Here is a 24,991-nt window from a genome sequence, read left to right on the forward strand (position 1 = left end):
GAACTGCTTCTCCCGCGCAACAGCTCTGTCCGCGAGGCTCATACTACTGCACTTGACTTCGCTGTCATAGTGTACCAACGGTTTCTCGCGATTGGAAAATCCTATACCCGGTGGCTTTCGACTCTTCGAGAACTGGATCACCTGTTCTCAGTCGTTCAGTCAACAAATATTTGCCTGGTCTGAGGAGCTTAGGCAAGGTGTCCTGGAGCCTGGATCCAACATTACGTCTGAGTCAATTGTGGTTCTGTCTAATATCTACCCTTCGTCCTCCATATTCTCAAGATTGGAGTACCTGGAAAGATATCTGCTTTGCATACAACTGCCGGACAGAACTTGGGGAACTCCAAAGACTGGAAAAATACCTTTGCGCCTCAGGAACGACATTTGCCTCCTGACTCACTGTTCATTTGGACTCTGACACATCTTTCCTTCTTATCTGCTCGGTAACTACCCGTCTCTCTCGACATCCGAACCGGCTCTCTACTTTTTCTTCCCATGGCCGGCGATCCAGATTATGATGCATCTGCGTCGTGGCCGCACCACAATTCCACCAAGGACTACCCCTATAGTCCTTCACTCGCCTCAACAGCATCTTCGTCCTCCTCATCGGTCTTTTCTCTGGATGCGCCCTCATCCCAGAGCTCCGTCTCGTCCTCGGCTGGTTGGCCGAGCTCGGCATGGAACAGTGAGAATGAAAACGAGAATCAGTACTTCACCAGTCGTCACATCTCACAACGAAGTACGACAAGCTCATCAGATGAAGAAATCATCACATCATACCTGCCTTGCTCTCGAACACGAGCTCAATTACCTGCTGAAACCGTCGCTCTCGAGTCTCGGCAGCACCCGAGGCGAACACAACGTCTGAACTCATACGAATGTCAAGATGGAAAGAGTGTATCATCATGCCCTCGACCACCGCCATCTTTGGTGCGACAAAGTGAACGAAAAGAGAACTTCGTCGACAGTCTTGTTGGTAAGCTAACATGCCGGATAACTGAGGAAGATCCAAATGCTGACGAAGCCACTCCTCCAAAGACACCACAACTCAGATGATTGAGACCATCTGGCCCCTATCTGTCTTATCCTGCGGCCGAGATACCATCCTTGGCGGCAAACAGCAGAATTTGATCGGCCTTCGGGTCTTCGTTCAAGAAGTATTGAGGCGATCGAAGACCAGCTACTCTACATTGCAGGTGGCTCTTTATTACTTGATACTGATACAATCTTGCATACCCAAGCACGATTTTACCATGGAACAATCGGAGGATTCTCCGTCATGCCGAGCTATGCAATGTGGACGACGGATGTTCTTGGCGGCTCTTATCTTGGCTTCAAAATACCTCCAGGATAGGAATTTCTCGGCTCGGGCTTGGAGCAAAATTTCTGGACTGCAAACATGCGAAATCAACTCAAACGAAATGGCGTTCCTCTCCGCAGTCAACTGGAAGCTTCACATACCTCAGCCTGTCTTCGAGAAATGGACGGATATCGTACTGAAGTACTCGCCGTCTGCTCAGGTGAACGCGCCGCCTCGGTCGTCCCCGACTTCACCGCATAATTGGAAATCTATCATTCCTCATCTGACGCCGCAGCTCGACACTCTCGAGTTCGGATTCGCGGAGGTTTCGTATGATTCTGGCTACAACTCCCCAGGAACTGACATGTGTCCACCACCCATACCAATTCGTGAAGAATTATCAGCATGCTCGGGGTCAAATGAACCGACACCTACGAATCCATACACCATTCCGAGAGTACTTGAGCCAACGCCTCGGGATAGTAAGTATGGTGAGCAGAAATTGCCGCCATTGCCACACTTAAGACCATTGCCCACCCCACAGATGACCCCTCAGACCGGCACCTTTTGTACTCCTGCAGTGAGTGCTTCGGGACTATCCTCTCGTCGATCATCAATGAGCTATGCAATGGCCCAAATCCAAAACGCTTGTCTGGCAAGGTCTCTTCTGGACAATCCCCACCAGTGGAAGCCAAATGCGCCTGCTCCATTCCCAACGTCCGCACGCCGATCATCGTTGGCGACGTCCGCTTCCACGTTCTCGTCTCCGGAGTCTATGATCTCCGATGTCTCTACCCGGTCTTCCAGATCGTCGTCGATTTCTTCAGTAGCTTCATCGAACTGCGCGCTCCCACCGCCGAGATTGGCGGTACAAGCGACGCGTCGATGCGCGAATATGCAATTGTGTTGCCTGAAGGAAGAAAATCAGAGACCAGTCCTCACTGAGGACGACGGGCTGTCATGGGAGGCCTTCTCCGCAGCGTCCGAATATCACCCCAAATACATCCCCGCTTCAACCCAACACAGTGCCTCAACCCGCGAAGCTGCTGCAGCCCTACGCGACCTCGCGCTTAATCGTCATCACACCCCCCCGCAATCCCTATCGACCCCACGTCCCGCCAAATGCCTCAAACGTGATCGCCCTCATTCCGTGGATCTGTCGGTACAATCCGCGGTCCGCGACATTATTGCTCCGCGCTGTCTGGGCGACATCACAAATATGAAGAAGGCAAGGAAAAACGAGGAAGATGGCACCGTTTTGCCTGACGGCAAGGTTGCTGACTCGTTTTTGCTTTCCAGCCGTGTTGACAAGAGAAAGCCGGCGCTTTCAACAGATGGCTTACCGCGCAAGAGAACCTGTGCTGGTAGTGATAGGGGCGGCAGGGAGGAGGCGAGGCTGATGCAGAAGGTCGTGGCAAGGGGGCCAAGGATATGGGAACAGATTCTTTGATCCTTTCCGATCCTTATCCCAAAGCATCTAAACGGATGTTTGGCCGTGGAGGTGGAAGGACTCGGCAGTGGGAGATTTGTGGTTAGTTGGTCAATGCCATCTACTGTATTATCTATATCTGCATTTACTTTGTCTAGAGGGGTGTAGAAGTGTTGCATGCTATGGCTCGGAAGGGGTAACGAAGGGCGAAGAAACGATCAATTGAACAGTAACCACGCATTTCTGGTCCCCATTCCTGTGACTGAATTTTCATGCTTGCAGGATTGTGTGCCGGCTCTCCATTTCTGACTCTGTGCCATCCTCCTCTGCATCTACTTCCATACCTCCTCGTACAAGGCAGCACTGACTCACACCCACGCTAGCTCCCCTTTACCCGGTCACGTGTAAGATCATACTTTCTACTTTCCACAGAAAGACGAACCGTAGCGCAGTGGCGATCCTAGGCCGCCACCTGCCTGCCTGCCTAGACTCGAGCCGTCCGTCGTTTGCTTTCTGTTCCATTGGCGCTTTTCCGAGGTGTTGGTGTGAATCATCATAAGGGACGTGCGTGCGTGCGTCTGTTGGGGTTTGGATACCTTTGATGTATAGGCGGAGGGGTGATCGTTATTGAGTTTTGGGGGGGGGGGAGGGATGGATGGATGGATGGATGGATGGATGGATGGATGGATGGTGGATGGTGGATGGATGGATGGATGGATGGATGGATGGAAGGAAGAAAGGCAGCCACGCTGCTACTTTCGAGCATTGGGTGGGCGGGGATCGGATTAGGGGCTCGAGGGTGTTGTTCTTCTGGAAGTGATGGGAAGATGGATGGCTTGGGGGGGGGGCTTTCATGGCTGGGTGGAGATGGTTGGGTGGAGAGGGTAGATGTTTTGGAGATTAGGTTCGTGGTGGGCTTTCCACTGGTGGTGGTAAGTTCAGGCAAAGGTATTGTTACATTTCTGAAACTTGCTTTACTAGGTTTTGAAGGGGGGAATGGGTTTTGTGGCAATATACCACAAACGGCATCGTTGATGTATCGGTCGACACGGTGACGCTAGCGTCTTGCTTACCTTATGCTTCTGCGCATGGTTTGATTCGGAAGCGGTATACTTTTGTGGCAACGTTTTGACCTTTTTTCACCAGCAGGGCCAGATGGAGGGCAGTATTCACAGGCAATGGTGGACAGGAACCATTCCTTGGGTAGTGTGGAAGAGAAGGTACTTTTATGCCATTACCTTTGCTTCCTCTAGGTCTTTAATGAGGCCGCTCAACTCGTAGCGTGGGAGACGAGGTTCCCAAGCGTATTGGCAATTTGGACGGGGGAGATTAAAAGATTGAAATCAGTGCTGAGAACCCGCTCATGGAGCTGATACTCTTTTCGGTTTTGTTCAGCTCGAGCACCCAGGCAAGAGCATTAGATCCTGAAGGACGTTCACAGCCTCGATATATGCTGATGGGGTTTCTCAAGAAACACTATCTGTGTTAGAACTGATTGTTGCCTGCCAGAAGAGAAGTGTGCAAGAGGAGAGACAGGCGGTATCTGTATGGATTGACATTGCTAAGTTTAGGCTTTGTTCTCTACAACATCTACCATGAACGCGCCACCCAATCTGCAGTAATGTCAGCGACCACCTCAGATTGAAGAGATAGGGTGCTTGTAGAGCTTACAGGATCGCGGGTTCGTGAAGACTTCGGTGCTCGTAACTCATGGTTCCTACACCACCAGCTGCGAACACGTTAGCAGACTTCAACAACCGGAGATGGAGAGGGCGGGCGGCAAAAGCATACCTTCCAACAGTAACGACACTCCGTCTGTCAACTCCCTCCCAATCCAGCGCATAGCGAACGCTCGCAGTATATGCCCATGTGCCACGAGCAGCACATCACTAACCGGCGCCTCACCCTTCGGTTTCCCAATAGCTTCATCGTGGAAGCGCGCTCGTATGTCTTTGATCAATCGATCTAGTCGGTTCGTAACATCTGCAGGCGATTCTCCCCCCGGACATCCATCCCTCCAAATATCCCACACCTTCTCCCCAGCTTTTTCCCTCTGTTCTGTTATCTGCACACTTGTCAAACCCTCGTAGTCTCCGTAGTCCCATTCGCGTATGTCTTCTGTGACTTGCACTTTGGCTTCTGTGCGTACATCGCACGGAGTGTGTTTGTCGTGCCAGGGAAGTTTGTCGCGGCAGCCGATGTCGAGGAGTTCGAGGGTGCGACGAGCGCGGGAGCGCGGGGACACGTAGCTAGAGGAACAAGTGGTTAGTAAGTGTGGACTAGATGCTTGGAATGCGGATAACGGAGGGCGTACATGTGGGCAAGCTTGGAGGGGACAATGAGTCTGTCGTCGCCCACCAGCGCTCGGCTGGTGGCGCGAATTCGCTTCTCGCCGTTCTGTGTCAACGGTAACTCTGTGGTACCCGTGTGTCGACCGTTAAGTGACCATTCTGTTTCACCGTGGCGGATGATGAAGGCTCGTGGGGTCGTCATTGTGGAGGTTGGTAGGGAGTGGTGGGGATAAAGAGCGGCAGTGAAGGGCGGGTGTGAGAAAACAATGAGGAGCAGCGGAGAAGGCTCTTTAAGAAAGATCAGATCAACAGCGCTTTGCAACGAAAGGTCTCAATCATCCCAGAGCTCAGTCATCATTGAGTAAGAAAGTCAATTGCCTATCATCCGGCGTCCCGCCATGACATATGCAACTAATTATAGAGGACGCATCTGTGGAAGTCGCTGGGTCACCGTCGCGCAGAGACGGAGATGGCGGGTATTTCTCGCATTCAAGAGACGTCCTCAGAGCTCAGCTCGGCGAAGTATTACATACTCAATTCGTAGTGAAGGCTGGAGGATTCAATGAATGAGAAAATAGCATCACATAGATCCATGTAGGCTAGTCTCAACTAGGGAATTCTGAGACTTCATCTCTTGGCCCAAAGTCTTCTCCCTTCTCCGACATCGCATTATGTGATGCTCAATACTCCAAAAACCATGTCCAAGGCTCCTCAAGCCCGCACAATTATACTCGCTGCTGGTGTCGCCGCTACCACTGTCACTGGAGCCTGGTATGGTGCGGGATTAAAGATGAAGAAGGATATGAAACAGGTGCGGATCATTCTCCGTGCCAGTTCTCTCCAATCTCTGCCACTTCCGTGGCTCTCTTCGCAGCAGTGAGGACTTCCAGTTGACCAAAATCTTTTGGCGTAGGAAGCCAAAGTTAGAGCAGAAGTCACACCCGCGGACATGATCGCCTATCTGGAACAAACAAGATCAGGACTCGTGGCCAAGAAGATTGGGCTGGAAAATAAGATTTCGCAGTTAGAGGCAAGGGTGGCTAGAGTGGGAGGCGCCGAGGTCGATGATGGAGCGAAGGGGAGACGGTTTTGAGGCTTTCGTAGAAGAGCTGTTGGAACAAGTTGCTTGGCAAAATTGAGTGTTGCCGTGGACCTAGATGGCTTCTCGATGGAGTAGGACAATAATGTTGTCTTCTTATTATCCTGATCCTTTGTATTAGCCCAGTCTAGCTGACCGTCGTGCAGCATCGGAGATCCAGGAACGGACAAGCTCAAGCAGTCTAAGGCACTCAGAACGGTCCAAACCCTTAGATGTTGGACAGGAGCAGCGTCAATGAGGGAGACTTATCCGCCTTTCAACCTGATCTTAGAGTAATTTGAACTGTGAACGACAAATGAATCGGGATTGATGCCTAAAGTTGAAGCTATTCAATGTTTTTAGGGCAAAGTTTCGAAGATCTGTGGATCTGTACCGTTGCATCTGTCCTGTTCCGACACCATGCCTGTCGGATTGTCTCAGCTAGCAGTCGAGTGGAAGGGTCCAGAAGCTGGTCAGCCATGGCGGATCTTGCCTTGAATGGACGATATTCATGGGAGTAGTGATGCTGTTCATGTGCTGCTGGACGGTGGTGTTCCGGTTGGCAGGTGTCATGCGGGAATTGGCCGCTGGTTGATGCTCTCCATCGATACAGTACCGTATCGGTAGCGCCATTCGCTAAGCTGTCAGCTTTGGAGTTCGAATCCAGCTTGGGCCAGATGTTTTGATTTGAACATTTTTGATGGGCCGCTCAAAGACGCCTATGAACCTCAAACTCAGTTTGCATAGCTTCTTGGGTCTTGTGAGACATTTTCGAGCTTTTTGCTTGCCTTACAAACCTGGTTTCTGCCTAGGTGGTGGTTGTGTTGTTGTTGTTGCTCCTCCTCGCTGTGGCCGACCCCCTGCTAGCGCCTTTTCAGGCCTTCGTGAACAGAACATCAAAACACCGCCGATTCTGCACTTGATACGAGTCGATGAGCAGCACATTATGATCGATGATCTCCTGTGATATTCGAACTACATCCTACTACGTTGCTTCATGCGAAGTAACGGCAATTTTAGTATGTCTGGTGGTGGTTGCGGAATCTTTAATTTATTGGAACATATTTCATAATAGGAGTTTACCCTCTATCTCAAGTTTCTGGCGCAGTGGTATCTTCTACATTCACTCGCTAATATCGTACAGAAAAAAAAAATTACAAATCCGCCCACGAAGGCAAGGATATTTTACCCATTAGTTTAGTTACTCGGTATTCAACATACCATTAGGCGGGGAGCGAGAGCAGAGAGTGAGAGAGAGAGAGCGCGTGATTTGCCAAAAACCCACTGAGGGACGCTTTAGGATGGTGATGGCGCCAAAACCCACTGGAGGACGCTCTAGGATGGTGAGGACATTAGCTAGCAAACAACCAAAAAAAAAAAAAAAAAAAAAAAAAAAAAAAGCCAATTGAAGAAAAGAAAAAAAGAATAAGGCAAGTCCTCCTCCCACACCACCAGCACCAGAAACTTGAGATCTCTTTTTTTGCCCTTTCGAAGTGTCTAAAAAACTCAACCCGCCGACGCTGACAGTAGCTCCAGCCGCGCTCCTGACAGTGTATGGAGGTGCATTGTTCTCTGCCTTGACTTTTGGTCTTTAGGCTGTATGTTGCCATCTCTGATTCGTTGAGATAACACACTACATACTATAGCTTTGGAGCCCACTTTCATCCCCAATTTCTAACCTTGGTGCTCTCGCTCTACATAACTGCTACACATTCCCGCCTCAACCTACCATCAACGTCGTTGCTCGTGAATCGGATCTCGCGAGTAAATTTCCACCAGGCGAGGTGTCCAAAGATGTGTCATGGAATCAGACAGCCCTAGCAGATCCCCGAAGCCATACCCACCTGGAGGTCTATCGATTATGATGCTCCCGCTGAAGCGATGCGTATTCGTGAATGACGTCCCGGCCAGGAACGGTGGCCCGAATCGATGTGAAGCGAGAAATCTCTACGGCTCAGACTGCAGCTTTTTGTGGCAATCAAGATATACGGAATTGACTCTTCGTAGCAACTATACGCGTCGAAGAGTATTAGATTTGACAGGAGGAATGGTTTCGCACTCGGATTGACGATGTTCTTAGGATCTATCCGGCGAAGGTACCTTCGTTCGTGGCAGCATGACTGCTTTGCAGCAGATATCCTGTCATCGAGGTCACTTTCCTCGGAGATGCGCTATAATGTTTCGCAGATAGGCTCGTAGTTTTGGACCGTCGGATGGCTTAGTGATGAGCAGGATTCACAAAACGCGTTCATCTCGAGGGTCTGGCCCGTTTTCTGAGATTGTAGAATGGCTTGATGAGTAGGAGTTCTGAGCGGCATACTGTTTGGGGAATCGACCGGTGTTTTAGGCACATCGGATAGCATAATGGAGGTATAGATCCTTAAAGAGTATGCTGCCCAGGTAAATCAACCAGTCTTTTACGGTCATAGGATAGGAGGAGGATGATGAGCAGATGTTCGGGGAATCATCAACCCGTGGCTCGAAGATCTCTCAGGAGTTTAGGATCTAGGAGTAGGAGGATTTGGGTGAAGAAGGGCGTTGGAAGGCCGATGAGGCGATGTGGTTTTATAGAAGGATGGGATCATGGTAAGGCAAGACTTTCACGGCGAGAGAGATCGACGAATTTCATTGCGACTTGACGGCTATAGAACAATAGCGGTTCTTTGGAATCGGTTATGTTATCCTTGAGCATGTTCCTCGTCACCCAGTCTGCGTCCGTCGTCCTGGCCGCCGTAGACACCTCCATCTAGGATCCATGCTTCGTTGTCATCGTTGTCGTCTTGCACTCTTCGCCATGCGCTCTTGCGGGGCTGGTTCTCCTTGTTTTCCTTCTCCATGTCGGTGTCTTTATCTTTGCCCTTCCATACAGGTCTGATAAGACTGCCTAGTAAAGGGTTTCTGCTAAACCCCCCACCACCATCACCCCCTCCACCCACATGCGCCTCCCCTTGGTCAGCGACCACTTCATCCTCCACTTCATCCCCACCACTAGCTCTCGGTCTCTCCACCTCGCCCATCCTCTTCACAACCTTCCCGCCAACCAGATCAACACTAAGAACTACCCTCCTCTTCTCATATTCCGGCTTCGCATTCCACTCCTGCTCTCGCAATACCTTCTGCTGCCTCTTCAACTGCGCCGCTCGCTCCACAGGAGAAGACCACATGCTGAGGCCTGAGGTGGGCGTTTCAAAGTCGGCGGCTTCGTCGATGATGTGAGTGCGACGCGCGTTTTCGGCTTGGTAGGCTAGGAGCTTGTCGCGGTGTTGTTTAGCTAGGTCAAGGGTATTGTCTGCGGTAGAGGATGATGGCGAGGCTGCACCGCTGGAGGCGTTGGTGAAAGGGCGGGAGGTAGAAGCTAGGTTCGGCCGGCGGTGGGATGCGTTGTTTAGATTCATCTTCTCCTGCCCGCGTTCTTGGCGCAGCGAGTCAATCATGGCGCTTATTTCTTGGGAGGAAAGGAGTGGATGCCCGCAGAATGTGCAAGGGCCGATGCCTTCTTTCACGCAGACTATCTTTCCGCAATTGAGACAGTTGGGAGCGGCGACGAGGAGGGGATGTCGTGTTGCAAGACAGGTGCAGCGGCGGGATGAGGGATCGGCGGAGAGGGAGGGATTGGTTTGCAGCTCAAGGGTGCGAATGGCGGAGTCCTGTTGGTGGTTAGTAAGGGCCATTTGAAAAGGAGGGGGAAAGGGCGGCGTACGAGGTCTTGGAGGGTTGTGGATGCGCCGTGCATCGAGTTGCCGCCTGCGACATTGATCTTGGTTTTGGGAGCGGGTGAAGAAGTTCTGGAGGATGTACGAGAACCTGAGCGGATGTTGGGGAGGTCCGAGATAAGATGTCCTGTTGCTGAAGGTGGGGGTTTGGCAGCTGGGGTAGAGGTTGCTGATGCGACTTTGGGCAATTGGCGTGCGTCCGGCTGATCTGAGAGAGCCAAAGTCTTTGCAAGAGCAGGCTCTGGCCGTGAACGCTTGCTACCGCCCATGTAGTCCTCCTCATCCCTTTTCTGGTATGCGCGAAGCGTGTTCCCATAGTCCTCTGGCTGCCGTGGAGGTGGAAGCTTGTTAAGAGGGGCCTTCTTCTTTCGTGGTTTGCGAGCACCCTCGGGCGGAACTGGGGCTGGGGCTGGGGCTGGATCTAGAGCTGGAGTGGCTGTATTTGGGGCGTCTCTGCGTGCATTGAAGGAGCTTATGAATTCGAGAGCTTTGGGTGAGTCTCCCAAAAAGTTCTTGAGATGATCGGCGGCTGCATCCTTTGGAAGCGCGGAGGTATAGTCGATGATCTGTTTCAAGGAGCCTTGATCAAGAGGGAGAAGGTGAGAGAGCTGAGTCGTTGCCCAAGTAGAGTGAGCCATACTGAACTGAAAGCAAGGGTATGACGAAATACTTGAGAGCTGAAGGTGATGTTCAAAATATCGTGGTCTGTCGGACAAGGATGACATGCATGACATGACAACGGGATCGACTCAGGGATCTTTCACGCTAGGCAGGGCTGGCGCTGTACTTGAGCGACAACGAGGTTTCATGATCCATCATTGGCACATGACGCTCTTGCGGTCTTGCTAATCATCAAACATCCCTCATTGCTTGTTGCATTGCAGCGTCATGGATACCTCCATGCTCCGTTAAATCCGACCAGTACCTGAGACCATTGAATGCACTTCAGACTCCCTGCGACCATGAATCCTTTATGGGAAATCATCAACACACGGCAAGAGAGTTTCTCGATCAATCCAATACCCGGGCAAGTGCTTGCTTTAGTCCACTCAACTATCTAGCAGCTACTACTCTTAATCCAACTGGAATTATCTCATCTATATGGGAGGCAATTCTCAATCCACTCAGTCAGGTCACCTAACGCATTCTGATCTCCCTGAACCATGCAAATGTGCTGCTTGTTTTCCTTTATTCTGCTTGTTCATCAGAATAATCGAGGCGTATTGAAGACATGCTGCCCTGGCTCATTTGCCTTGCTTTGCAAAAGACATTGCCCTTACTTGATCCTCTCCTTTCCTTCTACTCTGAACAAAAGCGAAAAGCCGCGGTGTGCTCTGGTCTGCCATGTGGTCCCTACACAAAACACTATGTTTGCGGTGTCTTTAACGACGAGGGCACTATCTGAAAGTGACCGCCCATCGGTGAATAAAGACGCACAATACGTTGGAACCTCGCACTTGTTCGAGGACCCAACGCTCGGTCGATCCGTAGCATTCGAGTGTAGACCTCTAGAGCCTGTAGTACCCCAAAGCTTACGGTTCAGGTATCCATCGATCATGCTGTTTTGTAGTTTTGTACTTCTTGCTTTCCTTGAGCTGCGAGCTTTATCTGACAAATCTGCTCAAGGATGTCCGTCACGGATCATCAAAGAATGGAATCAACACAAAAAGCCGAACATGGAAATAGCAAGATGTCAAAGGCACCGCGGAGATGGTTAAAGACTTTAACAAAAACCCTTGTTCGGCCTTCCTTTGTTAAGTTTTGTACTTTTGACACATTTATGAAGCAGAACTCCATGGTGCGCATCAAAGCCTTCTTCAATGGGGGTTGCTAGCTCTGGTTCCCTTGTTCTAGCTTTGACTGTTGCAATCGCGCGCATACAAATGGACGGTCTGCGCTCGAGAAAGACGACTTCTCGAACATACACACCCACAAGCATTTACAGTCAACCACCACATTTCATCCTATTCTTCTAGAAGTCATTAAAATTCACACCAAGCCGTCAAGATGCATACTTCCGTCGTCTCAGCACTCCTCTTTGCCGCGTGTGCCTTTTCCCTTCCCGCAGAGCAAAAGAAGAGCGTTGTCGCTCGCACAGCTCCAGCCACTCCGCTGCTAATCAGGGGGGTAAGTAATGTTCTCGCTTACCAACAAAGAACTGATACTGATTCAAGAATCAATAGTGGAATGTCACCGACCCGACCTGCAATCTGGACAACATTCATGCCCTGGGATTCATGGGTCCCAACGAGGACACCTGGGGCAACGGAGGTTGGTACACCACCTACTCCTTGAGTCGCGCTTTAGCCGCCAACGAGACACTCAATCTATTCGCCTCAGCTGGTGGTAACAACTGTGGCACATTCTTGTACTCTGTCCCTGCCGGTACGGCAAATGGCTGTTATGAGCTTGGCGACAATCAGGAATTCTCTTGTATGCAGATGGGTACCCCAGCATAAGTGCCTGGCACACGCGGTGGAGATTGTAATGGCAGTTGTAAGTAGAGCGGGAGCGGGAGCGACTTCGTCTTTTTGGTTTGTTTTCATCTGCTTTTTAGCCGGCAGTCGAAGGGGGACGCTCCTTGGCCATACACGCTTTGTTTTTCGTGGCGCTTTTTTTGATTTATGCTAGTAATGATGTCCGACAAACTCAAGAGCAGCAAAAGTGATGAGAGCGTGTCAAACCAGGACGTATAAAACAAACCTCCATCTTAAACCAACCTACCCCAACACTACTGCCTTCAACCACTATCTATCGTCCGCTCTGTAGGCACTTCCAGCTGTCGCTGCTAGGGGGTACAGCTAGGGCTACTAAATTCATCACTGTACTTGCCGGTCGCGTGAGTTGACAGATCTGGGATACCGAGGTAGATAGCCATTGCAATCGCTTTCGAGAGATTAGCAAGGATACTCCAAGATGGGATCGGTGGGTCTGAGCTTAGAATAAGGATCTTGACATACGATGCTAGGATTTGCGTTCCCATCGTAACTCATCTTGCTCACCTTTCAGGCCCACCTGCATCACCCTCGACTCACCTTTGAAGGGTGATTATCAGGGCGGCGAGAGGCACTTTCCTCGATGCCCGCAGGGGGAAAAGGCGACCCATACAAAATCTCCCATATAAATCTCCCATACAAATCTCTCACCAGTTTCTCCCATACAAATTTCTCCCATATAAATCTCCCATACAAATCTCTCACCAGAATCTCCCATACAAATTTCTCCCATACAAATCTCCCACCAGAATCTCCCATACAAATCTCCCACCAAAATCTCCCATACAAAATCTCCCATACAAATCTCCCACCAATTTCTCCCATACAAATCTCTCACCAGTTACTCCCATACAAATCTCCCATATAAATCTCCCATACAAATCTCCCACCAAATCTCCCATACAAATCTCCCATCTATTTCTCCCATAATCAAATCTCCCTACAAATCTCCCATACAAATCTCCCATACAAATCTCCCATATAAATCTCCCATACAAATCTCCCATACAAATCTCCCATACAAATCTCTCACCAGAATCTCCCATACAAATCTCCCATACAAATCTCCCATACAAATCTCCCACCAATTTCTCCCATACAAATCTCCCACCAGTTTCTCCCATACAAATCTCCCATACAAATCTCCCATACAAATCTCCCATACAAGATCTCCCATACAAATCTCCCATACAAATCTCCCATACAAATCTCCCATACAAATCTCCCATACAAATCTCCCATACAAATCTCCCATACAAATCTCCCATACAAATCTCCCACCTATTTCTCCCATACAAATCTCCCATACAAATCTCCCACCTATTTCTCCCATACAAATCTCCCACCTATTTCTCCCATACAAATCTCCCATACAAATCTCCCATACAATTCCTATACAAATCTCCCATACAAATCTCCCTACAAATTTCTCCCATACAAATCTCCCATACAAATCTCTCACCAGTTTCTCCCATACAAATCTCCCATACAAATCTCTCACCAGTTTCTCCCATACAAATCTCCTATACAAATCTCCCATACAAATCTCCCATCAGAATCTCCCATACAAATCTCCCTCATCCATCTCCCATACAAATCTCCCACCTATTTCTCCCACCTATTTCTCCCATACAAATCTCCCATACAAATCTCCCACCTATTTCTCCCATACAAATCTCCCACCTATTTCTCCCATACAAATCTCCCACCTATTTCTCCCATACAAATCTCCCATCCAAATCTCCCACCAAATCTCCCATACAAATCTCCCATACAAATCTCCCATACAAATCTCCCATACAAATCTCCCATACAAATCTCCCATACAAATCTCCCACCAATTTCTCCCATACAAATCTCCCATACAAATCTCCCACCAAAATCTCCCATACAAATCTCCCATACAAATCTCCCATACAAATCTCCCACCTATTTCTCCCATACAAATCTCCCATACAAATCTCCCATACAAATCTCCCACCAATTTCTCCCATACAAATCTCCCATACAAATCTCCCATACAAATCTCCCACCAAAATCTCCCATACAAATCTCCCATACAAATTTCTCCCATACAAAATTATCTCCCATACAAATCTCCCACCAATTTCTCCCACCAGAATCTCCCACCAGAATCTCCCACCAATTTCTCCCATACAAAATCTCCCATACAAATCTCCCCGCAGGGGGAAACGGCGACCCAGACAAAGTCTCCTATACAAATCTCCCATGCGTTCTACGCCTTAGCTGGGATTAACCGAAGCGGAACGTCATCTCTTCATCGGAGCAAGTTCGGGGGAGAAGGTTTATTGTTCCGAGAAGACTGTATTAACGAGAGTAGCAGCAAGCGTTGATGTAGCGACAGCGGCGCCAAAAGCGTGCAATTGCTTACCTGTCTGCTAGGGTTTGTGCGGTGCGGCGAGCGACAATCAATGCATTCACCGGCGATCCAGTCGACCTGATGAGGCTTCTCCAAGTCGGTCAGCTATGTCTACGCACTTTAAAGGCTCCAGCGACCCGATGGCACTCATGCAAAGTGGCGAAGATGGTCACGTGCAAACGGACGACTTACCGCGAGTAATCCACCCCACATCCATTTCCAATGATCAGCTTTGGCGTCCGTCACGGCTTGCTAAAGGCTGCTGGGCCTGTATCCTGCGCCCGGGTGGAGGAGGAAGCGGCGCTGCGGAAGGCGGCTCTCTTCTTCAATCTCTGCGACGCGGCGACGCGCATTGGTGGGTTTCCTCCATTCTCACATGCTACTTGATGAGGCGCGGGCGAGGAGAGAGGGGGGGGAGGTGGGGAGGGAGTGGTGGGTTTCGCAATGTTGATGCTTTTTAGCTACGTGTATGAATGGGGGTTTTTGTATCGTCTGGAGCCGGAATTGAGCGATGGGGATATCCAACGACTTTCTTCTTTCTCTTTTCGTTGTTTTAGACGAATATTAGACGATGTCTTGAACGTGGAATACTATACTTTGAGATCTATGACCGACGGAGTTATGTCACTGAGAAACGCGAAAGAATGCATTTTCGATTCGAGTAGAACAATGCCTTCGGTCTAGAAACCTACTTAATCGGTTCCCGCATATAATCATCAAGCAGTAGTTGATATCATCACTAACACTATCTCCTCTGAGCTTGCCCAACAGCCCATCGCCACTCCAAAGAATTCCAAGCGACCTGATCCCACAATCTCGAAATCCTCAGCGAAGAACCTCCCTTCGAGCTCCAATCCCACACATCGATAAACAACCCCATCAATCAAATCACCGCCAACAAACCCCCCACACCCAACGCAAACCCACCCTCCTCCGTCACCATCTCCCTCACTCCATCCAACAACAGCTGTACCAGCATCCCCAGCTATGTCGCAACGCCCCCCTCGCGCAGTCAACCTCGTCAAAAGCTCACGAGACCTGACTGCTAGGCCCCCGGCTTGGAATCTCTCGTCGATGATGACCGTTTCATGAGATTGCTAGCGTTTAGTTTACCTACGGCACCTGCATGCGATCCCCCCCAACTGCATCTGGACGCAACGCTTCCACAGTACGACAACTTGCGGCACCCGCGCGTCGGGGCGTTGTTGATCGGAGTGGATGTGGAATCGCTAGATAGATAGATAGACAGATCGCTCCACCGTGACCGGGCGTGAGTGCATGGTGGGTTTTGGGTTCGGGCGGACTTGCTGGATTAGCGGCCGAGGTGGTGGGGTGGGGATGCGGACTTTGAAGATGAGGAGGCGGTGGATGAGGGGGGGTTCGGTGCGGATGCTGGTGATGGCGGCTTCGAGGGTTGGGTGTCTGGGGGGTTGGTTGGGAGGGGGGGAGGTTGGAGTTTACATATGATGACGACTGTTCTGTTGGTCCTGTCGATGGGGCTTGCTGGGATCGCGGAGGCGGTGGGGGGCTGGTTGGGAATGATGGGTTGAGGGAGGAGTGGAGCGGCGGGTTTGGGAAGGGGTTGACGGAGTAGATGCTGCGGGTGGTTGCTGCTCCGAAGGATTGGAATGGGATGGGATGTTTGCGCAATGAGGTTTGGTTTTGCCGTTGGGTTGGTTTTGATGTTGATGATGGCGACGGCGGTGTTGTTGTAGGAAGTTCTACGTACCGTTGGGGTTGGGGCGAAGGGTGGGGAGATTTGTGTTTGAGATTATGATGGGAGCATTGGATCGGGTGGTGTTGGTGGTGATGAGAGGTTTGTTGAGAGGAGGATTGATTGTTAGGGTTGGGTATTTGCTTGGATATGCGAGAAGGCTGGAGCTGTTTATGAAGGCTTGTCTGCTTGAAGTCATCTGCAATGTGTGTGCTTCTTTCAGGACAATGGAGTCTCATCTGAACGAACCGAGCATGCTATTTTTCAGTATTCTTCATTGCGACGGCACTGTCTGTTGCCTTTTGACGTCTTGCTAGACATCGTTTCTTGGCTTACTTTAGTAACTTTATTGTGGAGTAAGGTACATGCTCTTTCAGCTGCTGACAATTCAGGCGCAAATGGTCATTGCTAGTCAATGAACGGCAGAGACGTAGTTTGAAGCTTTGGTGCGTGCGCATGATGATATTCCAGCGGCTGAAGAAAAGAAGGAGGAGACTCTCAAGACATATTTAGGTAATCTGCACGGCAGCATTTCTTCCTACCATGGGAGATAATATTACTTCAACATCAACTCTGGAATCCTGTATCAGTCTTTCGAAAAAAATGATCGAGAAGCGCTTTGGCAATCCGGTCTTCACGAGATATCTAATTCAAAGATCTTGTACACGCCTACCAAATCGAGATTACCAAATTCTAAAAGCTTAGAAATAGGTGCTGGGAACGTTGAAAAAGCTATCCCTATTGTGCGGAGATTAGAGAATGTGGCCAGTTTGGACCTTCAACCTGCGAATCCAGCCAAGTCCAACACTATCATAACCATGAACAATTCATCAGAAGATCTTGAAAGGTTCCTCATGCTCAATAGGACGATGCCAGTTCAAAGTTGCCCTGACATCCGGGTCCTCATCCTAGGCGTCCTTGTCGGTACTTACGATGCGGTAAGGAGGCGAGAGACGGTACTGCAATCCCTTTTTGAAACCCTCTAATTATCACAGCGTCAGTATTTGCCCATGAAGAATTACATTAAGGGATAGAACTCTTGACGATGTTTGCATGTAGATTTGACGGATAGAAACCAAACTCACGAGTCAAAAGCTTCACAATTTCGAAGATCGAAGCGGCCCAGACGGTGATTGCAACTATCTGGCCAAACGTTCCAGATTTATTATGCTACTATCGTTGGGGAGGATAGCTTTTCCAGGAAGAGGCCAAAAAAGAACAAGAACCAGATGCAGTACATCGTTTCGGATACCGCGTTCGTAAAGCTTCGTGCGTCGGTCACGCCAATTGAAGCAAGAGCGCGTGCAAAACTAAAGCAGCGTTGATTGTGCTTGGCCGGTCGGAGGGCACTCTCTAGCTGCTTTAGATTCCCTTTCATAAAACGTTGAATGATTTGAGCCTCCTGCACCCCACAGCGATCGAATATTAGAATTGCGACAACAAAAAGTGTAAAGCGCGGTATGCCTCCGATGCCTCTCTGTGCTATACTTAAAGAGGTGATATCTTGATACGTTCGCAAACAAAATACAGAAGGGTCTCTGTCTCCGTAGTGCGAGTAGAGATGGTTTGTGGCGGTCTGGAGCTGGTGACAATCAGCCGGCGAGGGGCTGAAATTGCCAGTGTAGTAGAAAGTAGCGACTGACAAGGTGGCAGTGTCGGTGGAGCGGATCGGCAGATACCATGAATGCATCCCACCCGTGTGCAGGCTCAATAAGGTGAATGTGACGGGAAGTAGGCCGCTAACAGAAATGAGTCCGATGAGGCTGTAGTTGCTGTACAGGCCTTGAAAGGAGGTCGTGCCCTGATTCAAGGTACCCTGGTTGACCGGGACCTGGGCTGCAATGTCAATCGCGAGCATGAAGAAGCATCGAGCCTTCTGAAATTCGAGTAATCTTGCAAACGTGTCTGCACATCCTGAGCCCGAGACTTGGTTTTGGACCAAGCAGAGGGCCATATTAGACACAGCGGCGGGAGCAGTAGGAGGCATGTTTGATAGAAGTGAGTGTGACGTAGTTTCAGCAGCACGAAAGATCCGAGCACGATACCGCTTTGCAGACAGTATGAGATGTAGACCTAGTCCAACTTCAACAAGCGTTTCGATTATGAGGATTCGATAACGGAGGATGACTTACCCCAATACCACCGACGTCTGTTTAGTGGGGCGGGTACGCTGGTAGAGCAGATAGAGCTGAAGCAAGAGGCATGGGTAGACTCTACGACTCCTCGAACATATGTCCATGGACAGGCGTTATAACCACACCCAGCATTTGAGTCGCAAAACTGATTCAGACAACTGGAGATGCTGCCGTATATATTTTCGGCCAGATCTTGGAAGTCTGTATCATTGACATCGATGTGGAAAGCCTCCAACTGGTCGGCAGAGTTTTCATCAAGATGACCAATAGAGCCACTACTGATGGGGGCGAGCGAGGCCATCAGCATGCAATTTTGCACCGTGTACGGGTCAGAGAAAATCTGGCTGTTGTTCCGACAGGCTTTCGTACAGTCGTTATCCAGCGGCGTATTTGGCACCGCATAGTTGCAGCCGGCAGTGAAAAGAAGGCCTCGGCCGTACGGGCTGTAACTGTACTGGGCTTCAATGTATCTGCCTGCATATGCAGATTCCGCATCTTGGAAGCTGAAGAGTGGACTTCCATCGCCAGGTTGTTGAACATCGCTTGGCACTTGACCAGCAGTGCCTTTTTCGTTGTTAAAGATACTGATGATCAATGCCATGACAGTACGACTATCGCATCTTAAGCTCCTACGGCGGATGGCAGTAACCAGCAAAAGAGCCTCTTCTTTCAAAATACCTACTCTCGTGCTGCTGAAATCTGCCGCTGAGACGGCGATTCTGTATTGTTATCTAGCACATTTAGCACTGACAACTAGCACTTCTAGCGCTACAGCGTGTGACAAATCCTAGCAGTGTCTTCGCGTCGCCATCTGGTCACCTCACCACCTAGAGTTATACTGTAACGGCATCTACCACTGATGCAATTGATCCATATCACCAACATCAGTGCTGCCGTCCCAAATAGGCAGATATGGCTCTTGTACACACTGACCGCGGCGCCATTTCGCATCGTCGGACTGCAGCACAGAGCCATCCTAATTATCGGCGATAACATCCACTGATTTCTCAGGATCAATTGGTGATATCTTTTCAGGAAGGGTGTGCTCTTGTCATTGGTCGGGACATGATATCCTGAGAAACGATTGATTGAGTCGCAAGCGAGGTCACGGAGCGAGATATACTCAGAGTCGACAGCTGCGTAATCAGTGGGGAGCTGATATGCTTGTCTTTACTGCGCATCGAGTGATCTTCTGAATCAGTCGCTTTCTGAGCAACTGACGGCTTGGAGATGTATAGCTTACATATTCATCGGGGTCACATGGTAGAGGGATACTACAAGAAGAGGTAATACCTAGACTATTTCGTCGGCCTGTACTGGCAGTTGATATCTGTTATGCACAACAGTACTTCAGGACCACTTAAGAAAGATACCCTCTTGTCGTAAATGGCCAACGAGCTCGCGCCTGTGTGCAATGTGTTTGCATATTCTCAGACTGTGGACTTGCCTGAATATTCAGCGAGAGCTGGAGGAGCATGTCAATGGACAAATACAACTGAATCCGCTCAGAGATCAAGCTCGTAATGGGTGTTCTCCCCACGTAAACATAAGCCCCGTCTCAGTATTCAGTCGTTCCGAGGACTGTGCTATGGGCCAAAAGAGATTCTGGAAAATCTGATGGACTTGATAGGGCGACCAGGTGGGGATGCCAAGACTCTAAATCCGCACTCAGCCCTACATGTACCACCAGTAAGGTACTGCTACGAAGCAACCGGGTGACGGAAAAGCCTAGACACTAAGCGAATGGATATTACGGCCTTCCCCAGCAAATTTCTATGCGCAAGTATCATGTTTCTCCATTAATAGCCTGTCATTCGTCCATCACCGTCTAGAACAGCCTAGATTCTTTCAGGCATACTAATTACACAATCATTCATAAACTAAGAGGGGGAAATATGGATGTGAAATTGTTCAACAACGGATTGAGGATTTAGCGCTTTGATAGCTGCTCGGCTCGTGATACGAAAGACACATAATTTCCCTACTCAAGCCGTGTTTCCCCTTAAAAGCCATGATCTGTATCGACAGACAAGGGAAGGCTGACAAGTGCACAAGCAAATGAAAAGATGAGCACAAGATCACTCGTGAAAGGGGAGTCTCACGTGTCACCAAAATGGAGATGCTGGAAGGCCATACGAAAGCAGGCAAGCCAGGTCCTTATATACAATGACAGACAGAGTCATTGAGGCAGATAACGTTCGTGGTGGACGACCCTTTACTACGACTACTGCCACATCAGGGCTAGCGACGCCTGACAAGCCGGCCCCACATTACGACGGCAACCTCAAAACGTAAATTATGAAGCTTATGAGTTCCGAACGACTGTTCCTGCTCCTGCTCCGAACCCACGGCAGCATCGTGACTCGTGAGCTGGGAAAACAGCTGGCGATTGGGCTGGAATAGCTCATCTCATTCAGTTCAAAGGGAACGGCGATAGGACGACAGCTAGTGGACTACTCCATGTGCCCGATAACACTTTGCAAGTGCGAGCATAGTACTCCCCGTACTCATACTGATACTTTGAGACTTGAGAATCCACAGTCTCATCCTGATGACAATGTAGTCAAACCAGTCCTGCTGATGGACCCCGCTTGGCTTTCCCAGTTCTTGAAACCCAAAAAGTGATGACAATACGTGGGCGAGAGGCTGATGGGTGGATACCGGCACGGAAATGAGGAGTCGCGAAAAGCTTACTTTTGGCAGGGCGTCAGGGTCTCCCACTTTTCCCCGGAATCCCGTGCTTGGAAGGCGCTAAGATTAAAGCCTGGTTAGATTAATAGATGGTCTAGTCTATTGATGCCTTCTCGCTTAGAGACAAAGTATTTTCTAAGGCCAATTAGGTTGCATTAGGGCATTTTCAGGGCCTCGTCATTCGTCAATGGAATGGCTTGCCTAGGGCCAGCATTCAATTGCTTCGACGTCTTTCTCGATGCGAAGGACTCGTTCATTCGCATCGACGCAATGCAGGTCTGACACTACCTCCGGAACCCACCTTTCGTGATATCGGCATGAATATGCCTGTCGCTGCATGAATCTTCCCCGCCTGGAAGTCGCAGCTTCTCTTGGGCTAAAGTGTTTGACAATGGACACAGACTAATAATCTTGAACCTGTTCGGGAACCTTGCATATTTCTCTATCCCTTGCATATTCGCTTGGTTCCAAGGCTAAAAGCCACCATGAATCCACGATGACGGGTGGCGCTGCGGCGTAGCTCAGGAACTTCCACTGCAAAGTGCAAACGAGTCCGTGCAGCCATGTGCTTTACAAACCTTACTTGTATCTTTAAAGCTAAACCCGCCATGTGCCATATTCCTCTTTCACTTGCTCCCCATCTTTTATCTTTTTCAAGAACACCATTGCTTTCGCTTCCCCCTTTCCCTTGCATTCTTCTTCCGACCCTCATCCTCAATTGTCTTCTATGCGTTGTCATGGCCGATCATTTTGAAGGACTCATTCCGCCAGCGGACCGTGGCCATGCAGAAACCGGAGCTATTTACGGTGCCGTCATTACTGTCACCGTCCTTGCTACCATAGCTGTCATTTTTCGTTTTGTAGCAAGAAGGAAGTCGGAGGCTTCCATCTCCTACGAGTACGTATTTCTGGACTCCATGTTTTCTCTTTACACCGGAATTGGAGTGTTGGAGTCTCCATGCTCGACTCATCTTCCGAGCCTTGCTATTTCCTCTCACTTAGGCAATACTGACGGCGAAATTGTAACCCAGTGACTATTCGATTGTGCTCGCACTGGTGAATAAAACCTCTCTCACCCATCGGCATCTTTGGATCAATCTTCTAATTGCGTGACCAGGTGTTTCTCTACGGCCTCAATGTAGACACAATCATTGCTGCGGCGCTATGGGGACTCGGGAAACACTTCTTCACCTTGTCAAAGGATCAACTCCTCCATTTTCAAAAAGTGAGTATCATCTCATGCTGCCGGAACGGTCGACAATCACGCTCATACGGATGATTGCTAGAACGGCCTGGCAAGTCTCGCCCTATACTTTACCACAAACGCAACGACCAAAATGTCCCTCCTCCTGCTTTACTACCGTCTCTTCTCTCCCTCGCGTCGTTTTCGAATCGCCGTCTACACCGCCGCCGTCGTCGTCGTCGCCTGGTGGATGGCTGTCTTGTTCGCTGATATCTTTCAATGCGTCCCAGTCCACGCTTTCTGGACCTTTCACGTAAAGAATGCCAACACGGCAAGATGCATGGACACTTTCACCTTCTCCATCGGCACGGGTGTCAGTAACCTTGTCACCGATATCATGGTCCTGTGCCTGCCCATGCCTATGGTTTGGTCACTAAGAACGAACCGTGCGCAGAAGATTTCGTTGACCGGGGTTTTTCTGCTTGGGTTTTTGTAAGTCGTTCACTTTTCGAGAAGCCTCCAGCAACACACTCCGACATCGATCGATGACCTTCCTGATTGTATCAGCCTCGCTGACAACGTTCCCCCCCCCTCCAAAAGCGTCTGCGCCATCTCCATCGTCCGCATTGTCAAATTGGTTGCCGCGGGACGCTTAGACCCCACCTACAGTCTCGGAATCGCCTTCACATGGTCCTCCGTCGAGCCGAGCGTCGGCATCATCTCCGCCTGCATTCCAATCATGCGTAAGTTCTTCCCCCCCCCGGCCCCATCTTCATCCCGTGTTATACACCCATCCACAACAACAACCCTCATCAATCCATCCCTCCATCCATCCATCCGCCCCCGAATCTCCACCCTCCCAACATCAGCCGCTAACCTCCCATCCAGGCTCCCTCTTCAGCCACCGCCTCTTCTCCCCCGGCCTCCCCCCCCACCCCCGATCCAACCAGACCCCCAGCGCCAAAAAGACCCCCATGACCACCACCACCTCCTCCTCCCATCCCGCAAGCGCCACCGTCCCCTCGCCCGTCCACGGCCACTTCACCCGCCTCGACGGCCCCACCTACCGCGACCAGCTCGAGTCGTCCTACCGCGACCGATGGGGCCTGGCGTCCAGTGGCCGCACCGACGACGGCGGTGGTGGCGGTGGGGCGGGGTCCGGCGATGGCAACGGTGGCGCGCCCGTCGCCAACGGTAGCTACGGCGATCGCAAAGGCGTCAGTTGGCTCATGTACGGGCCCGGCAAGGGCGATGCGGCGGCCTTGGAGGAGGGAGGCGGGGTCCAGGAGCCGGGGTTCCAGCTGCGCCAGTGGCCGCGGGGGAGGGAGGGACCGCATTGGAGGGGGGGGTGAGGATGAGTGGATGGGGTTTCTGGTTCTGGTTCGGTTCGGTTCGATCGGGTTGGCTTGCTGCGTTGGCGTTGGCGTTGGCGGTCGTGGATGCGGGGGCGTTTGGGTGGGAGGTTTTTTTTTTTTGGGGGGGATTTTGGTTTGGAGAGGGGGGAGGGGGGGGGGTGTCGGGTGATGTACGGCACTCGTGGGATAATGGGTGTGGGGTGGGGTTGGGGGGTTTGGTTCAAGCAAGCATGGCGTGGTGATGGTGATGGGGATTGACCTCCTTTTTGGAAAGGTGGGGATTGGGAATGCCTATTTCATCCTGCGCGACGCATGTATATATTATGGAGGCGAAGATCGATAGAGGATGCCTCACGGCTCGGGGATGTATACCCCTGATTGCATAATCCTTGAGAAAAAAAAAAGTCTGCCTAATTCTGGCACACCCTAAAATTAAAAATCAAAATCTCAACCACTATAATATAACGAAATATTTAAATCTTTTAAAACCTTTATAATCTGATCTATACTACTATATTCATTAAATTTTAGTAACCTTTCTAGATTATAATAAATTATAGTTGTTGAAGATATATAGAAAAGTTGAAATTTTAGATTTTCGATTTTGAGGGTGCCGATTTTCTTTTTGGTTTCTCAAGGATTATGCAATCAGGGGTAACGAACGTCCTTGCTTTTTTTTGTTTTCTGTAGTCCTTGCATAATTATTATTATGTTACCTATATTATGTATGTAGCACTCGACTCTCGATGAGGAGGAGGAGGAGGAGGAGGAGGAGGAGGAGCGGAGGGATTAGGGATTACATTGACGGATCTCGATCATGGATCCAGACGTGCTATCCTTGCTGACTGCGACTTTTCCCCCGTACCCCTAGATGTAGATACGGGGTACTCTGCTCGATTCTATTTACACTCTTTGTTACACTCTTTCCTTTCCTTTCCTTTCCTTTCCTTTCCTTCCTTCCCTTCCCTTTCCTTCCCTTCCCTTCCCTTCCCTTCCCTCCCCTTCCCTTCTCCGCGACCTATCCCCCCAACATCTCCATCGACTCTTTGCCAAACCACCCTTTATCATCTCGAACGCTGGACCATCTAGCTCGCAGGCGCCCCATGCAAGATCCTCGAAATTGCCGTATCGTTGTTACCTTCCCGCTCCATGAGCAATCTCTCTCGGTCCTCAGCCCCGTCCTCATTCAGGAATCCATCCATCCCAGGTAGCAGCACCGGATTATCA

The 24,991-nt window shown here is 50.1% G+C and overlaps 7 protein-coding genes across 7 annotated transcripts; 4 read left to right on the forward strand and 3 right to left on the reverse strand.

Annotated features, from left to right (window-relative positions):
• Nucleotides 1-495: 495 nt before the first annotated feature.
• HO173_008646 (uncharacterized protein) lies at nucleotides 496-2,750 on the forward strand (the record flags this gene model as incomplete). The annotated part of the gene is made up of 2 exons (XM_037310542.1): nucleotides 496-976; nucleotides 1,039-2,750. 2 exons carry the CDS (start codon nucleotides 496-498, stop codon nucleotides 2,748-2,750), a joined length of 2,193 nt encoding a protein of 730 aa, XP_037162524.1.
• A 1,546-nt stretch (nucleotides 2,751-4,296) lies between these two features.
• HO173_008647 (uncharacterized protein) lies at nucleotides 4,297-5,222 on the reverse strand (the record flags this gene model as incomplete). Its single annotated transcript, XM_037310543.1, has 4 exons — nucleotides 4,297-4,342; nucleotides 4,401-4,458; nucleotides 4,521-4,978; nucleotides 5,044-5,222. The coding sequence occupies 4 exons, from the start codon at nucleotides 5,220-5,222 to the stop codon at nucleotides 4,297-4,299; spliced, it is 741 nt and encodes a 246-aa protein (XP_037162525.1).
• Nucleotides 5,223-5,717: 495 nt separating this feature from the next.
• HO173_008648 (uncharacterized protein) lies at nucleotides 5,718-6,113 on the forward strand (the record flags this gene model as incomplete). The annotated part of the gene is made up of 2 exons (XM_037310544.1): nucleotides 5,718-5,831; nucleotides 5,934-6,113. The coding sequence occupies 2 exons, from the start codon at nucleotides 5,718-5,720 to the stop codon at nucleotides 6,111-6,113; spliced, it is 294 nt and encodes a 97-aa protein (XP_037162526.1).
• A 2,663-nt stretch (nucleotides 6,114-8,776) lies between these two features.
• Nucleotides 8,777-10,449, reverse strand: HO173_008649 (uncharacterized protein; the record flags this gene model as incomplete). The annotated part of the gene is made up of 2 exons (XM_037310545.1): nucleotides 8,777-9,745; nucleotides 9,799-10,449. The coding sequence occupies 2 exons, from the start codon at nucleotides 10,447-10,449 to the stop codon at nucleotides 8,777-8,779; spliced, it is 1,620 nt and encodes a 539-aa protein (XP_037162527.1).
• A 1,369-nt stretch (nucleotides 10,450-11,818) lies between these two features.
• HO173_008650 (uncharacterized protein) lies at nucleotides 11,819-12,270 on the forward strand (the record flags this gene model as incomplete). The annotated part of the gene is made up of 2 exons (XM_037310546.1): nucleotides 11,819-11,938; nucleotides 11,995-12,270. The coding sequence occupies 2 exons, from the start codon at nucleotides 11,819-11,821 to the stop codon at nucleotides 12,268-12,270; spliced, it is 396 nt and encodes a 131-aa protein (XP_037162528.1).
• Nucleotides 12,271-17,565: 5,295 nt separating this feature from the next.
• On the reverse strand, nucleotides 17,566-19,136 carry HO173_008651 (uncharacterized protein; the record flags this gene model as incomplete). The annotated part of the gene is made up of 2 exons (XM_037310547.1): nucleotides 17,566-18,473; nucleotides 18,533-19,136. 2 exons carry the CDS (start codon nucleotides 19,134-19,136, stop codon nucleotides 17,566-17,568), a joined length of 1,512 nt encoding a protein of 503 aa, XP_037162529.1.
• A 2,827-nt stretch (nucleotides 19,137-21,963) lies between these two features.
• On the forward strand, nucleotides 21,964-23,761 carry HO173_008652 (uncharacterized protein; the record flags this gene model as incomplete). The annotated part of the gene is made up of 6 exons (XM_037310548.1): nucleotides 21,964-22,124; nucleotides 22,258-22,282; nucleotides 22,344-22,451; nucleotides 22,513-22,901; nucleotides 23,010-23,152; nucleotides 23,298-23,761. 6 exons carry the CDS (start codon nucleotides 21,964-21,966, stop codon nucleotides 23,759-23,761), a joined length of 1,290 nt encoding a protein of 429 aa, XP_037162530.1.
• Between the last annotated feature and the right edge of the window lie 1,230 nt (nucleotides 23,762-24,991).

This window comes from Letharia columbiana (genome assembly GCF_014066305.1).
Source record: "Letharia columbiana isolate WasteWater2 chromosome Unknown Sc0000033_s0, whole genome shotgun sequence".
NCBI lineage: Eukaryota > Fungi > Ascomycota > Lecanoromycetes > Lecanorales > Parmeliaceae > Letharia > Letharia columbiana.